This window comes from Oncorhynchus mykiss, chromosome 21 (genome assembly GCF_057628025.1).
Source record: "Oncorhynchus mykiss isolate SJ-2025 chromosome 21, ASM5762802v1, whole genome shotgun sequence".
Taxonomy (NCBI): domain Eukaryota; kingdom Metazoa; phylum Chordata; class Actinopteri; order Salmoniformes; family Salmonidae; genus Oncorhynchus; species Oncorhynchus mykiss.
In genome coordinates this window covers 29103456-29121407 of record NC_143042.1, presented here as the reverse complement: position 1 = coordinate 29121407, position 17952 = coordinate 29103456, and the positions used below count along the sequence as shown (strand labels likewise).

Below are 17952 nucleotides of genomic sequence, written 5' to 3'. Positions count from 1 at the left end.
CCAAAATTGAACTTTTTGGCAACAATGCAAAACGTTATGTTTGGCGTAAAAGCAACACAGCTGAACACACCATCCTAACTGTCAAACATGGTGGTGGCAGCATCATGGTTTGGGCCTGCTTTTCTTCAGCAGGGACAGGGAAGATGGTTAAAATTGATGGAAAGATGGATGGAGCCAAATACAGGACCATTCTGGAAGAAAACCTGATGGAGTCTGCAAAAGACCTGAGACTGGGACGGAGATTTGTCTTCCTACAAGACAATGATCCAAAACATAAAGCAAAATCTACAATGGAATGGTTCAAAAATAAACATATCCAGGTGTTAGAATGGCCAAGTCAAAGTCCAGACCTGAATCCAATCGAGAATCTGTGGAAAGAACTGAAAACTGCTGTTCACAAATGCTCTCCATCCAACCTCACTGAGCTCGAGCTGTTTTGCAAGGAGGAATGGGAAAAAATGTCAGTCTCTCGATGTGCAAAACTGATAGAGACATACCCCAAGCGACTTACAGCTGTAATCGCAGCAAAAGGTGGCGCTACAAAGTATTAACTTAAGGGGGCTGAATAATTTTGCACGCCCAATTTTTCAGTTTTTGATTTGTTAAAAAAGTTTGAAATATCCTATAAATGTCGTTCCACTTCATGATTGTGTCCCACTTGTTGTTGATTCTTCACAAAAAAATACAGTTTTATATCTTTTTGTTTGAAGCCTGAAATGTGGCAAAAGGTCGCAAAGTTCAAGGGGGCCGAATACTTTCGCAAGGCACTGTAACAAAGTATTGAGATAAACTTTTGTTATTGACCAAATACTTATTTTCCACCATAATTTGCAAATAAATTCATTAAAAATCCTACAATGTGATTTTCTGGATTTTTTTCTTCTCCTTTTGTCTGTCATAGTTGAAGTGTACCTATGATGAAAATTACAGGCCTCTCTCATCTTTTTAAGTGGGAGAACTTGCACAATTGGTGGCTGACTAAATACTTTTTTGCCCCACTGTATAGTGGAAAGTCTTCCCAGAAAAGTGGAGGCTGTTAAAGCAGAAAAGGGGGACCAACTCCATATTAATGCCCATGATTTTGGAATGAGATGTTCAACATACTTTTGGCTATTTAGTGTAAGTATTCACACCCGAGACGATATGTTAGAATCACTTTTGGCAGCAATTACAGCTGTGAGTCTTTCTGGGTAAGTATTTAGGCTTGCCCTAACAAAGGGGTTAAACTTATTGGCTCAACCCTTTCATTTTTTATTACATTTGTAAACATATCTAAAAACATAATTCCACTTTGACATTATGGGGTATTGTGTGTAGACTAGTGACAAAATGTTTTACATCCATTTGAAATTCATGCTGTAACAAGAAAATGTGGAAAAAGTCAAGGGGCGTGAATACTTTCACAAGGTACTTTATATAGACCACACTATTGCCTCAATGTCATTATGATCAGTGGAGTCTTCAATGAATGCAACCAATTCATACAGACATTGGATAACTTATCAGTATAAATCTGTACAAGCAAATAGCATTAGTCACACAGAACTTGTTTTCCACAGTGCCGCTGGAATGCAGTATTGTCATGTGTTAATGATGGTGACATGTTATAAGACCTATACTTCCATGGACCAACAATCATTATTTCAGGTTTAAGCTCATAGTGTCTTCACACCACAGGTGTCACATTTATTTGCTCCTGAACTTACTTAGATACGCCACAGCAAGAGGTGTGAAGACCTATGCAATTAATACAACTTTGTTTTTTTTATAATTTGAGAAGATTTCTGTAATTGTAATCCTTTTTAAGATTCACATTTCAGGCAGCAAAATATGACAAATGTGAAAGCAAGGGGATTGAAGATTTTCACTAGGCATAAAATGTTACTATCTGAAAAAGTACATGAGCACTTTTTCCCTACATATTTTTATTCACTCTCCAGCATGGTCCTCCTGGCCTGTGAGAGGTATTGGTGAACCACTTCTTGCACTGCTTTCCTTCCTGAGGCTCTTCAGGCACTTGTCCAGTCTTTTGATGCAGAGTGTCACGTCATCCCGTGTGATGCCAACAGCCGAGGCGGCATTGAGATAGGGATGTGGGTAGGCCTCTGAGTGGGACATGAAGCCGCAGAACATGTGACCGCTCACCATCTGTTTGTTACCAAGGGCAACCACCCTGAAAACAGACATTACCATTACCACACCTTCTGCATGCAGAAATTGTCTTGAAACAAGCAAGTTTAAAAAGATGCTTGGAAGAAACGCCCACAAAAGAGAAAGGGATAGCAAATTTATCCCATACTACAACATTGCTTCCTATTTGAACAAACAGGCAAAGCTAATGAATATCTGAAAAGGGGAAAATGTTATTTCAGCTGTACTAGGCTATACAATTATTGTATGACAGATTCATTTCTTTGAAACATTGAAAATGAATGTGTTCACTTCCAGGGAAATAGGGGGTAAACCTGTGGTAAAAATGCATAAAATGTGCTCAATTGAATGTACTCTTCATAAACTCAACTTCATTCCTCCTTATCCAGGAACTGTATTCTGAACACATACAGTTGAAGTCGGAAGTACATACACTTACATTGGAGTCATTTAAACGAGTTTTTCAACCACTCCACAAATGTCTTGTTAACAAACTATAGTTTTCGTAAGTCGGTTAAAACATCTACTTTGTGCATGACACAAGTAATTTTTCCAACAATTGTTTAGACAGACAGATTATTTCATCCTATCACAATTCCAGTGGGTCAGAAGTTTACATACACTAAGTTGACTGTGCCTTTAAACAGCTTTGAAAATTCCAGAAAATGTCATGGCTTTAGAAGCTTCTGATAGTCTAATTGACATAATTTGAGTCAATTGGAGGTGTATCTGTGGATGTATTTCAAGGCCTACCTTCAAACTCATTGCCTCTTTGCTTGACATCATGGGAAAATCAAAAGAAATCAGCCAAGACCTCAGAAAAATAATTGTAGACCTCCACAAGTCTGGTTCATCCTTGGGAGCAATTTACAAACGCTTGAAGGTACCACGTTCATATGAACAAACAATAGTACTCAAGTATAAACACCATGGGACCACGCATCCGTCATACCACTCAGGAAAGAGACGTGTTCTGTCTCCTAGAGATGAACGTACTTTGGTGTAAAAAGTGCAAATCAATCCCAAAACAACAGCAAAGGACCTTGTGAAGATGAGGAGGAAACAGGAACAACAGTATCTATATCCACAGTCAAACGAGTCCAAAATCGACATAACCTAAAAGGCCACTCAGCAAGGAAGAAACTACTGCTCCAAAACCGCCATATAAAAAAAAAGCCAGACTATGGTTTGCAACTGCACATGGGGAAAAAGATTGTACTTTTTGGAGAAATGTCCTCTGGTCTGATGAAACAAAAATAAAACTGTTTTGCCATAATGACCATTGTTATGTATGGAGGAAAAAGGGGGAGGCTTGCAAGCCGAAGAACACCATCCCAACCGTGAAGCACGAGGGTGGCAGCATCATGTTTTGGGGGTGCTTTGCTGCAGGAGGGTCTGGTGCACTTCACAAAATAGATGAGATCATGAGGAAGGAAAATTATGTGGATATATTGAAGCAACATCTCAAGACAAAAGTTAAAGCTTGGTCGCAAATGGGTCTTTCAAGCATACTTCCAAAGTTGTGGAAGGGAATTTTTACTAGGATTAAATGTATTTGGCTAAGGTGTATGTAAACTTCCGACATCAACTGTATCAAATCAGGATTTAGACAGGGACATAATACCATCTCAGCTGCTTTCTTTGTTGATAATGTTATTGAAGATAAAAATGTAAAAAAAAAAAAATTGTACTGTGGATTTTACTGCGTAGATTGTCCTCTAGTAGACTTGATCGAAATGCATGTGCATGGTCAATAACTACCTTACGGATGGATATATCTTAATGTATAGTTGCTGCCATTTACTTTATGTTAATATATATTAATATATTAATTTATATCTTAATTGTGGTTGCATTGTCGAGAAGGAACTTGCATGTATACCATGCACATTCCAAATGACTAATAACATTTGAAACATCAATATTCCTAGAGGACACAAAAGGTGTTCCTCAGGGGTCCATTTTAGGGACAGTTCTGTTCACGTTTTATATTACCGATATTGGTTCCTTAATGAAGAACTGTAAGCAACACTTTTATGCCGATGACACGGTGCTTCACTCTTCTGCCCCCACTGTAAACCAGGATATATTTTACAAAGCTCTCCTGCAGAAACTACCATACTAACTCACATCGATCATGACATACAGAAGAAATACCTCACTCGCGCCCATGAATGGCAAATAGTTTGGTTTTTTAAACCTTTGACCCTACTGACCTAGGTAAAACAGCTTTTAGTTTTTACATGCCCATAACTGGAATGTATTCAAAAATACCCTAAAATCAGACTCCCAAGTGTTTTTTGGTCACTTCAAGACATTATTAAGAGACATGTTGAGGATTGTATTTTCTTTATTAATTTACAAATATGGCCGTTGTCTTGGTTTATTTGGACTGTTCTATCTACCAGTACTTGTTATTTTTTTTAATATGCATATTTTTTTCATCTTCTTATCTTAAATTATGTGCTATATTACTTCAACCATAAAAATCATTGTGTAGCCTTATTTATTGACCTGTCAAAGGCGTTTGATACAGTTGACCATTTCATACTTGTTCAAAGGTTGTCTGAAATAGGCCTAGATTAGGCATCTTGCAATTGGTTCAAAAACAATTTAATGGACAGGACACAATGTGTGCTTACTGATGGTATCAAATGCAGTTTCCTCAATAATACAGAAGGTATGCCGCAGGGTCAAAATTTGGGCCCTGTTCTCTTCGCTATTTATATAAATAATATTAGTCTATCTGATAAAACCTGTAACATTAATCTCTACGCGGATGATAGTTATTTACTCCTGTGCCCACTCAATACAGCAGGCCATTCATGACCATCACGGTTTTGACTCATTTAAAAAAAAAATGCATACTAATCTTAAACTAGTTCTAAATCCTAATAAAACCACATTTATGTTGTCTCTAGGTCTTGTAATATTGACCCTGAGGACATGTGTATTTGCACATTAATTACGGCTGCTGTCCCTGTACAGGGATCAACATCAGCGGAAATTTCAGAGTGACAACTAATAGTACTCGATACAACTCAAACTTTCATTAAAACACACATGCAGGGACTCAATTAAAGCTACACTCGTTGTGAATCTAGCCAACATTTCAGATTTTTAAAATGCTTTTCGGCGAAAGCATGAGAAGCTATTATCTGATAGCATGCAACCCCCGAAATACCCAAAGGGAACGTAAACAAAATAATTAGCGTAGCCGGCGCTACACAAAACGCAGAAATAAAATAGAAAACATTAATTACCTTTGTTGGCACTCCTATATGTCCCATAAACATCACAATTGGGTCTTTTGTTCGATTAAATCCGTCCATGTATACCCAAAATGTCCATTTATGAAGCCCGTCTGATCCATGAAAAAGCACCGTTCCAAAACGCACCGTCATTTTTTAAAATTAAAAAAGTTGACTATAAACTTTGACAAAACACTTCAAACTACTTTTGTAATCCAACTTTAGGTATTAGTAAACGTTAATAATCGATCAAATTGATCACGGGGCGATCTGTATTCAATAGCAGCACGTTTTGAAATCATGGTCCACATTCTTTCTTTCATAACTTCCTCTGGTGTGCTCGACGACTATTTTACCAAGGATTAATTTAAAATCAATTGACAGTACTGGAGACATCGTGTGGAAGCTGTAGGCATTGTAAACAGGGCCCTATCTATTTTCCCTTGCCATAGACAATACAGAGACTGGCGGAGGGATATTTTGGGGGTTTTTTTGTGAACAGTTTTCCTTGGGATTTTTCCTGCTAAACACGTTCTGTTATAGTCACAGACATGATTTAACCAGTTTTATAAACTTCAGAGTGTTTTCTATCCACACATACTAATCATATGCATATACTATATTCCTGGCATGAGTAGCAGGACGTTGAAATGTTGCGCGATTTTTAACAAAAAGCTGCAAAAATTCGCAGCCTCTTTTAAAGGGAGCCCAAATTGAGTAAGTTCTCCATTATAAGTACTTCGGTATTTGAATTTACGATAAACTCTCTTTTAAAACACACATTGAAAAACGGACAAAAAAAGCAGAGAATTAAGATTGGTTTCTTTTATAGAAATAAATCCTGCCTCACTTTGGAAAGTATGAGGAAGATTGTTCAAGCAATGCTTCTACCAGTACTTGATATAATCTACATGCATGCGGCAGCCTCTGTTTTAAAGACTTTAGACTATCACTCAGCACTGCGTTTTGTCACTCGGGACAATTTTCTTACACATCACTGCATTTTGTATAGTTCTGTTGGCTGGTAGTCTCTGACTACCAGAAGGGCCCAGCACTGGCTACTTTTTGTAAACAATGAGGTTCTTCAGAGACTCCCCCCACTACCTCAACTCACATATTAAATTGTCCCGCAGGTCTCCACTGAGCTGGGGAAAAATACTTTTCGTTTGGCGCAGCGGTCTAAGGCACTGCATGTCAGTGCTAGAGGCGTCACTACAGACCCTAGTTCGATTCCAGGCTGTATCACAACCGGCCGTGATTGGGAGTCCCATAGGACGGCACACAATTGGCCCAGCGTCACCCCGGTTAGGGTTTGGCCGGGGTAGGACATCATTGTAAATAAGAATTTGCCTAGTTAAATAATTACCTGGCCCCAGACACCTGCCTGGTGAACAGCATGGAGCCCAGTTGAGTCACAGACTTGCCGCTCTGTGCCTGGAGGCCATCCAGAGACATGGCTACATGAAAACATGCACAGACAAAAGGTCAACACAACATTGGAATTCACATCTTTTACTTTGTCATAAGTCACAATTTTACAGACATAGAAGCAATATTCACCCAGCATGTGACGAGCAGAAAAGTGCTGTGACATGCATACGCTAGCTTGTTTGAACTTTACTGGGGTTAAAGCTTTAGATTAGTTGCAAGTTTACAAGGACTGACTATGGAGAGAAAATAGCTACTAATACACATTTTGAAAGATATTACCTTCCACTCTACACACTAATTTGTAATGTAGAATGAAATTTGCATTGGGGTCAATCAAGCATGTTTAGATTTCGGACGTAGACAGCATTCGTAGAAACTTTCACACCACACAAATTTTGCTCCAACATTCTCATAGGATGCCCCAAACTAAGAATATTGCACGAACATGAAATTTCAGGCGAATATTGTGTAATGTGAAAGCAACTTTACTCCGATTTAAGAATTGCAATACTTCAGATCCAGTAATTTAGGGCTAATCTAGAGATCTCTGGATGAATCTCTGGGCTAATTTCTTATCTCTGGATTATCCCTAAATTACTGGATCTGAGGTATGCAATTCTTAAGTGTGACAAGGGTTGTGTAAGATGCATCTTAACCACTGCTATGGAGTTGTGTGCGCTGTATCTTCCCTAGTTATAGGGTTGTGTGAGGGTGCATCTTACCCAGTGATATGGTGTGCTGTATCTTACCCAGTGATATGGGGATGTGTGAGGGTGCATCTTACCCAGTGATATGGGGTTGTGTGCGCTGTATCTTACCCAGTGATATGGGGTTGTGTGGGGTGTGCAGCAGTCTCTCCCCATGAGCCGCAGCAAGCCTTTTCAGCTCCTGTGCCAGGTAGGTGTACATCTCCTTCAGGCCATGCAAACAGAGATAGATATAAATAGCATTACGCTCCCACTCTCTCCCTCAGCCTTATAAACAGAGGGCTGTTTATTACTTATCTATCAGTTTTCCTCCACGTAGACCAGTGTTTCTCAACCTCTGGTCTGTGACCGGCACCGGTCCCTGGGATGATGCTGACCAGTCCCTCAGATGGTTACCAGACTGATTTAGTCAGTTCTCAAGTGCTAGTTTTCACTCCTTTTAACTCCCGTTCCCAAACTGTGCTAGCATTATAACAATACATTTATTTTATATAGCGCTTTTCATTACAAACAGAATCTAAGACACTTAAAAATAAATACACTAATATAAATTTGGGGATCTATGTACCCTGATTAAGACAGTTTAGCTGTCAAACATTGTTGAATAGATTAATGCATTGGATCTACTAGTGTGCAGCTTTTCCTTTCTTTATAATGCACGTTCAGTCTTGCCTGGTCTGACATTAAAGACAAAATCCAGCTATTTCTTTTTACTTTTCCTGTTGAAAAACAATATCCCAAGTATACAGTGCCTTCGGAAAGTATTCCGACCCCTTGACTTATTCCACATTTTGTTACGTTATTTTGTCCCTACTGCCTCTGATCTGGCGGACTCACTAAACACATATGCTTTGTGTGCAAATTATGTCTTCGTGTTGGAGTGTTGCCCTAGCTATTGGTAAATTAACAAAAACAAACCAATTGTGCAGTTCAGTTAATATAAGCAATTTGAAATTATTTATAATTTTACTTTTAAAAGTATATTTTCGCAATTGCATTTACTTTTGATACTAAAGTATATTTAAAAGCAAATACTTTTAGACTTTTACTCAAGTAGTATTTTACTGGGTGAGTTTCTTTTCTATTAAGGTATAATTTCCTCAAGTATGACAATTGGGTACTTTTTCCACCACTGGTAGTGGCCAGACGGAAGCCACTCCACAGTAAAAGGCACATGACAGCCCCCTTAGAGTTTATCAAAAGGACTCTTAGACAATGAGAAACAAAAATGAACTCTTTGGACTGAATAGTGGTGGCAGAATCATGCTGTGGGGATGTTTTTCAGCAGCAGGGACTGAGAGACCAGTCAGGATCGAGGGAAAGATAAACGGAGAGATCCTTGATGAAAACCTGCTCCAGAGCGCTCAGGACCTCACAACAGAACTGCGACCCTAAGCACACAGCCTAGACAACGCAGGAGTGGATTTGGGACAAGTGGGCGAATGTCCTTGAGTGGCCCAGCCAAAGCCCGGACTCTAACCCGTTCGAACATCTCTGGGGAGACCTGAAAATTGCTGTGCAGTGACGCTCCCCATCCAATCTGACAGAGATTGAGAGAATCTGCAGCGAAGACTGGGAGAAACTTCCCAAATACAGGAGTGCCGGGCTTGTAGCGTCATACCCAAGAAGACTCGAGGCTGTAAACGCTACCAGAGGTGCTTCAAAAAATTACTGAGTAAAGGGTCTGAATACTTATGTAAATGTAATATATCAGTTTATTTTTAATACATTTGCAAAAATGTGTCATTATGTGGTAATTGTGTATAGATTGATGAGAAAAAAAAACTATTTAATCTATTTTAGAAAAAGGCTGTAACATAACAAAATGTGGAAAAAGTCAAGTGTTCTGAATACCTTCCGAACGCACTGTATAAGGTCCCACAGTTGGCTATATATGTCAGAGCAAAAAACAAGCCATGAGGTTGAAGGAATTGTCTGTAGAGCTCAGAGACAAAATTAAGAACACCATCAATCTTATACTTTTTAACTATTTGGTCTTTAACCTTGCAACATCATTGGAACATCATTCCACCTGCCAATCAACATGGTCTCTCAAAGTTTGGTTGTGGCTGGCTAATCCCTTGTTGTAGACTAGTATGGCAAGCAAGCGATTGTGAGAATGCATTTCATATAAAGGAAAAGTTAATGCCTACTTACATGTTTGCATCAATTGCCCGATTCCTTGAAAGTAGTGTAATGATTATATATTGCATTTGCATACGTGATGAATTACGATCGCTGGCAATTAACTGCAGTGCTGGATTTTTAACACATATCATGGAATACCTGTGTGTATGTCTATAAGGACAAATGGCATGGAATTATATGATATGGATGGTTGAAACAACAGAAAGGTAGGGTTATGTATTTTCATCTGAAAAGTGGGTGAAATTTGGAAGTATACATTTCTCTAGCACATCAAAGTTATGTTTGTTGTGTTGAGATTCACGCCCGGTAAAAACCCTAGTCTATTGCGCAATCTATTCCCAAATTCTAACTAAATAGACCAGCGACACCATTTAGGAGATACAGATTGTGAGCATAGTGTTTCTGATCAGTTTGACAATTGTCTTCTAATGTATGTGCCTAGCTAAAATGCAATTTCTTGCACACATTTTGTGCTTGTTTTTCAGATCAATTTAGCCTATTGAAAGAGTGAAATTCAAAAACAACAAGGTCAAATAGATCTAACTTATGATGCGTGGATTTGATTGAATAAATCTATGTATTTTCGCTGTTATGAAAATAACTAATATTAAACCCATGTAGTCAGGCAATCCCACTCGCTTCAGATCACATGCCTCACTAGGCTACATGACATGAACAAGAGCGTGTCTCATGCACTAAATGATGCCAGGTAAAAATGTAATGATTCTGTGCCTTTCACCGCTGGGAGAGGACTGCAGATGTTTTATTATGTATGTATGAACCATACATTGACACTTCGAGTCCAAAATAGGGTGTAAATAACAAGGTTGTTTGCAATCCTCTGGAACGCCTCTAAAAGGTTAAGACCTGGTAACAAAAAATATTTTAAAACAAGGCAGAGAATAGCAGATATCCAAGATTTGAAGTTGACAGTAGTAAACGTGGTGGTCATCCAGTATGTCGAATTTCTATTTTCTTGATAAAACAAAATAGAGATGTAGCAAATAGTAGGAAATGTATTTGTGATAATGTTTTATCCCTGTTTGAGTTGAAAGTGTACTCTTTTGCTTAGGATTATGTGTTCGCCATGCATCAATGAGGTTGTAATCAGAGAGTATATGCTGGAGAGCCTTGGTTGCTTGTGGAATGCAGTTGGTCTTATTAGATTTGACTCGCATGTCCAAAATTACATTCATATCTTTCCCAATAACCAGATGAAATTCAGTTCATTCTAACAATATGCTGTTCAGACAATCAAAATTATATGAATTCGGAGTGTACACACTAATAAAAGGTCATTTTCTTTACATTATGGATACATTTATGCCTTCTTGGTCTTCGTCTTAACCCAAGACGGTGATTGAGTTTCTCATGTATAACTATGATTACACCTTTAGTTTGGTTTGGGGCTGATTTTGCCACATTTCAGGCTTCAAACATAAAGATATTTAAAACTGTATTTTTTGTGAAGAATCAACAACAAGTGGGACACAATCATGAAGTGGAACGACATTTATTGGATATTTCAAACTTTTTTAACAAATCAAAAACTGAAAAATTGGGCGTGCAAAATTATTCAGCCCCCTTAAGTTAACTATGGAGCAGGTGTGTTTCTTGGAGCATTACTATATCAATAATGGTTTCTTGCTAGGATATGAAGACAGCTGGAGCGTTTATTAGGAACATTTTGGCCTTTCAAATTCAAAGAGAATAGCATTAGCATTGTTTTTCATAAAGGACCGTTATATTAATTATATAATTGTTATCTTTAGCGTTGATAAGCCCATGGATGTGTAACAAAAAGCAGGGCCCACAGGGAAACATACCCATTTTTTTATTACCTTTATTTAACTAGGCAGTTAAGAATAGTTAAGAACAAATTCTTAAATTTAAGTTAAATTAAAATTATTCCATTGGTGGTTCCCCACCCAGAAGACCCCTCCCTGTAATGGAGTCTCTTAGCAGGTATTACAAAATGAACTAAAACAAAACAGCAAAAAATGTCAGACCTTTACAGTTTAGTTAGCAGACCTGGATAAGTCGGGGTGGGTAATGTAAATACCCACCCCGACTTATCGAAAAGTAAATATAACAACAGTTATGCAAGCCCAACCAGTCAAATAGGATACTGTAGATGTAGGCGCATAATAGGCCCAGCATCGTCCGGGTTAGGGGAGGGTTTGGTCGTGGTAGGCCGTCATTGTAAAATAAGAATTTGTTCTTAACTGAATTACCTAGTTAAATAAAGGTTAAATAAATATAAAAAGGAGCAATAGCTCTTAATCCATTGTAATTTACTGTAAGCAATATGGTTTATATGACAAAGATACATTTGTCCTCCATTTTTATTAAGCATTTAACACAAGAACCGTCAAGAACTTAATTTCAATAAAAACCTTGAACCCACCTACCTGTCCCTGACTCTTCCTAAATATGTATTTTACACTCTAGCAGTGCTTTGAGACAAATATCATAGAACACAAAAACGTTGAACATTTCATCCTCAAAGCGGCATGAAGTTGGACCCCCTGCCCCTCCCCCCATTCGTGCCAATGTCATTTGGTTGTGTTTATATAGGTCTTAGGTAACAGAATGTTAAATCTAAATATTTGAAAGAACATGACATTTTCCTTACTTTGTTACTGTAGGATATACAGCATGTAAAAAGGTTGGATACCTTCGTGACAACTATGAAACAAAGAGCATGTGCGTTGGAACACAGTAAGTGTATTTTTGACAAATAAAATACCCAAACCACCAAGACACACGGTCATTAAGATGCACGGTCAATTAAGAAAACATCAGAAAATATCAGTAGCCTAAACATCGAAAGCCAAGTGAACAAACAGATCACCAACCATATCGAATCCCACAGTACCTTCCCCGATATGCAATCTGGTTTCCAAGCTGGTAACGGGTGCACCTCAGCCACGTCAAGGTCATAAACGATATCATAACCGCCATCGATAAAAGACAGCACTGTGCAGTACTGTGCAGCCGTCTTCATCGACCTGGCCAGGGCTTTCGACTCTGTCAATCACAGTATTTTTATTGGCAGACTCAACCGCCTTGGATTCTCTAATGACTGCCTTGCCTGGTTCACTAACAACTTCTCTGATAGAGTTCAGTGTGTAAAATCAGAGGGCCTGTTGTCTGGACTTCTGGCAGTCTCTGGGGGTGCCACAGGGTTCAATTCTCGGGCCGACTCTTTTGACTACATAGATCAATGTTGTTGCTCTTGCTGCTGGTGATTCTCTGATCCACCTCTACGCAGACAACACCATTCTGTACACTTCTGGCCCTTCTTTGGACACTGTTAACAAACCTCCAAACAAGCTTCAATGCCATACAACACTCCTTCCGTGGCCTCCAACTGCTCTTAAATGCAAGTAAAACTAAATGCGTGCTCTTCAATCGATCGCTGCCCGCACCTGCCCGCCTGTCCAGCATCACTACTCTGGACGGTTCTGACTTCCTTCACTCATGCTACCAAACATACCCTCGTAAAACTGACTATCCTACCGATCCTTGACGTTGGCGATGTCATCTACAAAATAGCATCCAACACTCTACTCAGCAAATTGGATGTAGTCTATCACAGTGCCATCCGTTTGCCACGAAAGGCCCATCCATATACTACCCACCACTGCGACCTGTATGCTCTCGTTGGCTGGCCCTTGCTTCATATTCGTCGCCAAATCCACTGGCTCCAGGTCATCGAAATGTCTAGGTATAGCTCCGCCTTATCTCCCGTCTTTCCTTACAGTTCTCTGCTGCCAATGACTGGAACAAATTGCAAAAATCACTGAAGCTGGAGACATATCTCCCTCACTAACTTTAAATGTGCAACCAGAGGGAAAAAAATCTATAACACCTTTACTCCACACACAGAGATGCGTACAAAGCTCTCCCTCACTCTCCACTTGGCAAATCCGACCAGCTTACAACCAAAAATGAAAAGCAGCAAGCACGAGTGACTTGGTATATAAAAAAAGTGGTCAGATGAAGCAGATGCTAAATTATAGGACTGTTTTGCGATGCCATTGAGGAGTACATCACATCAGTCACTGGCTTCATCAATAAGTGCATCGAGGACATCGTCCCCGCAGTCACTGTACGTACATACCCCAAAACAGAAGCCATGGATTACAGGCAACATTCGCACTGAGCTAAATGGTAGAGCTGCCGCTTTCAAGGTGCGGGACTAACCCGGAAGATTATTAGAAATCCTGATATGCTCTCCGACAAATCATAAATAGGCAAAACGCCAATACAGGACTAAGATTGAATTGTACTACACAGGCACCGACAATCGTTGAATGTGGCAGAGCCTGCAAACTATTACAGACTACAAAAGGGAAGCACAGCCGCAAGCTACCCAGTGACACAAGCCTACCAGACGAGCTAAATCACTGCTATGCTCGCTTCTAGACAAGCAACACTGAGGCATGCATTTGAGCATCAGCTGTTCCGAACGACTGTGTGATTATGCTCTCCGTAGCGAGTAAGACCTTTAAAATTCTTTGGGACTGGGGGGGCAGTATTGAGTAGCTTGGATGAATAAGGTGCCCAGAGTAAACTGCCTGCTACTCAGGCCCAGAAGCTAGAATATGCATATTATTAGTATATTTGGATAGAAAACACTCTGAAGTTTCTAAAACTGTTTGAATGATGTCTGCGAGTATAACATAACTCATATGGCAGGCAAAAAGAAAAAAATTAAACCAGGAAGTGAGAAATCTGAGGTTTGTTGTTTTTCAAGTCATTGCCTATCGAATATACAGTGTCTATGGGGTCATTTTGCACTTCCCAAGGCTTCCACAAGATGTCAACAGTCTTCAGAACCTTGTTTGAGGCTTCTACTGTGAAGGAGGGGGGAATGAGAGCTGAATGACTCAGGGGTCTGCCAGAGTGGCATGAGCTGATCACGCGTGCTCACGAGAGTTAGCTGCGTCCCATTGCATTTCTACAGACAAAGGAATTCTCCGGTTGAAACATTATTGAAGATTTATGATAAAAAGATCCTAAAGATGGATTCTATACTTCGTTTGACATGTTTCTACGGACTGTAACATGACTTTTCGTCTGAACTTTCGCCTGGACTTGCCCGCGCCTCGTGAGTTTGGATTGTGTTATTTGGACATAAATTATGGACTTTATCTATTGTGGAACTGGGATTCCTGGGAGTGTATTCTGATGAAGATCATCAAAGGTAAGTGAATATTTATAATGCTATTTCTGACTTCTGTTGACTTCACAACATGGTGGGTATCTGCATGGCTTGTTTTTGTGTTGAGCGCCGTACTCAGATTATTGCATGGTTTGCTTTTTCCGTAAAGTTTTTTTGAAATCTGATACAGTGGTTGCATTAAGGAGAAGTGGCTCTAAAATTCCATGCATAACTCTTGTATCTTTTAGCAATGTTTATTATGAGTATTTCTGTAAATTGATGTGGCTCTCTGCAAAATCACTGGATGTTTTGGAACTACTGAACATAATGTGCCAATGTAAACTGAGATTTTTTGATATAAATATGAACTTTATCGTGTAATGCAGGGGTGTCAAAGTCAAATGGACGGAGGGCCAAATAAAAAAATCAGCTACAAGACGAGGGCCGGACTGTTCGAATGTTCATTGAAAAATGTTTAAATGACGCATATAGTCTAGTGAACCTAATTGAACCTACTGAAAACCTAACAAATATATTACAATATGATCAGATAAATAAAGCAATATTTTCTTATGGCTCTGTCAGTAATCTTTAATTTTCAACAGACACAAAAGACAAATTTCCTTTATATAAATATCCCCATAACATGAACATTAAATGAAAGAAACCGGTATTCAAGGCACCATCAGTAGACTATATTTTCTATTTTAGCAAAAGTGGGCTAAATTTACTTCAAAGAAAAAACAATAATAGCAATTTTCTATCATCCACTCAACTGAAATATTTTTAAAATATAATTGGATTGAAATACAAAAAAATAAAGTGCAAAAATCTATTAATCAAAAACAACACTTTGTTTAAGGAGAAGTAACATGCAGTGAAAACAAATATTAAATTTTAACTTTTAAACTTGAACTGAGTAAAAACTCTAAATATGTGATTGCACAGTAATGTTCACTTGTTTGAGGTTGAGGGTGATACTTGGTGGTGTCCCATCTTTTCCACAAGTTCATCAATGTTCGGGGTAAGGCTCTGAGCTGAAGAAATCCTCAGAATTGAGTGGAGGTGTTCAGCAGTAAGTCGACTTCTGTGTGATGTTTTGTTCAGGTTCATCAAAGAAAACAGTTGTTCACACAGGTATGTGCTGCCAAACATAGACAACGTTTGAGCAGCCTGGATGCGCAGCTGGGGCATTGTGCCGGGGAGGAAACGGGCGAACTCCGCAGCACCCACTGCCGCATATTTTGCCCTCAGTGCATCATTGCATTGGAGGTCAATCAACTCCATTTGGAGGTTTGGTGGTGAGCTTTCCACGTCAACAGCAAATGGGTTACCGAGCAGTTCCAACCTGCTTTTTTGTGCTTCAAAGTCAGCAAATCGGCGTCGAAAGTCAGCGGCAAGCATACCTATTTTATCAGCCAACTGTGTGCTCGGGAACGCACTGGTAGAGAGCTTCTCTTTCATGGTCTGGCAGCTGGGAAAGTGGCTCAAATTTTCTTTCCGCATCTGCGTCTCCCACAGAGTCAGTTTGGTTTTAAATGCCTTCACTGTACTGTACATATCAGAGATGACACGATCCCGACCCTGCAGCTGCAAGTTTATTGCATTCAGATGACTCGTAATGTCACACAGAAAAGCCATTTCACACAGAAACATTTCGTCTCGGAGTTGTGTTGTGTCTTTCCCTTTGCTGTCCAAGAACAGACAAATCTCCTCACGAAGCTCGAAACATCTTTGAAGCACCTTTCCCTGGCTTAGCCATCGCACCTCTGTGTGATAAGGCAAATCACCATGCTCCGTTTCTAACTCCGTCAGAAATGCCTTGAACTGGCGGTGATTCAAACCTTTGGCTCTGATAAAGTTAACTGTGCGCGTGATGATGCTCATTACATGCTCCATTTTCAAGGCTTTACCGCACAACGCTTCCTGGTGTATGATACAATGATAAGCTGTCAGCTCACCTGTCGCGTTTTCCTCTTGCATCTTTTCCCGTATCTTCGCCACCAGTCCGCTCCTGTGTCCACACATCGCAGGTGCTCCGTCGGTTGTCAAACCCACAAGTTTTTCCCAAGGCAGCTCCATCTCATTTACACATCTTGACACCTCTTCATACAAATCATGCCCCGTAGTTGTGCCATGCATAGGACGTAAAGCCAAAAACTCCTCTGTCACGCTTAGGTTGGAGTCCACTCCGCGGATGAAAATTGACAACTGGGCAATGTCAGAAATGTCGGTGCTCTCATCCACAGCCAAGGAATATGCAATAAAATCTTTTCCCTTTTTCACAAGCTGCTCTTTTAGATTGATGGACAACTGGTCTACTCTCTCGGCAATGGTGTTTCTGCTCAGACTCACATTTAAAAAGAGTTGCCTTTTTTCTGGGCAAACTTCGTCACAAACTTTAATCATGCAGTTTTTGATGAAATCCCCCTCCGTAAATGGCCGGGCTGATTTAGCGATCTCTTCTGCCAAAATAAAACTGGCCTTGACAGCAGCCTGGCCTTGTGATTTGGCTTTTTTGAACAGAGCCTGTCGAGATTTGAGGCCTCGTTTTAATTCCTCTGCCTTTTGTAGCCTTTGTTCCATGTCCATATTCTTGTTTTTGTCCGCGTGTTTCGTTTCATAATGTCGTCTCAGATTATACTCTTTCAGTACCGCCACACTTTCTCCACACAGAAGACACACAGGTTTTCCAGCTACCTTCGTGAACATATACTCCGACTCCCACCTTGTTTGAAACCCCCGGTTCTCAGTATCCACCTTCCGTTTTGCCATTTTTGATGGGTATCTGAAAGTTAATTTTACTGTGATGCTGACGACTGCTGTGCCAATAAATATTGAAATGAAGCAGCCTACTGCTCGGTGCGTCACCTTTGCATTGTGGGAAATGTAGTATTGGTGCGTGTAAAAGATCTGCGGGCTGCCGGCTTGCTGCGGGCCGGTTCTAATAATAAATCAAGATCATCCCAGGGGCCGTAAAAAACCTTCTTGCGGGCCGGATGTGGCCCGCGGGCCTTGACTCTGACATATGTGGTGTAATGTATTGTGTAACATGAAGTCCTATGAGTGTCATCTGATGAAGATCATCAAAGGT

The 17952-nt window shown here is 39.8% G+C and overlaps 1 protein-coding gene across 6 annotated transcripts in view; it reads right to left on the bottom strand.

Moving 5' to 3' along the window:
• Nucleotides 1-1395: 1395 nt before the first annotated feature.
• sepsecs (Sep (O-phosphoserine) tRNA:Sec (selenocysteine) tRNA synthase) overlaps nucleotides 1396-17952 on the bottom strand; it is a 39439-nt gene continuing 22882 nt past the window's right edge. For 3 of the 6 annotated variants that reach the window (XM_090214352.1, XM_021577629.3, XM_090214355.1), the window contains 3 exons: nucleotides 7652-7745; nucleotides 6769-6859; nucleotides 1396-2173 (listed from right to left, as the gene is read on the bottom strand). In XM_090214352.1, coding sequence (XP_090070478.1) covers nucleotides 1930-2173; nucleotides 6769-6859; nucleotides 7652-7745 — 429 coding nt within the window. In that variant the 3' untranslated portion in view covers nucleotides 1396-1929. Of the gene's footprint in view, nucleotides 2174-6768; nucleotides 6860-7582; nucleotides 7746-17952 lie in introns of all 6 variants that reach the window. The other 3 variants (XM_090214353.1, XM_090214354.1, XR_016490269.1) reach the window with 2 other exon arrangements.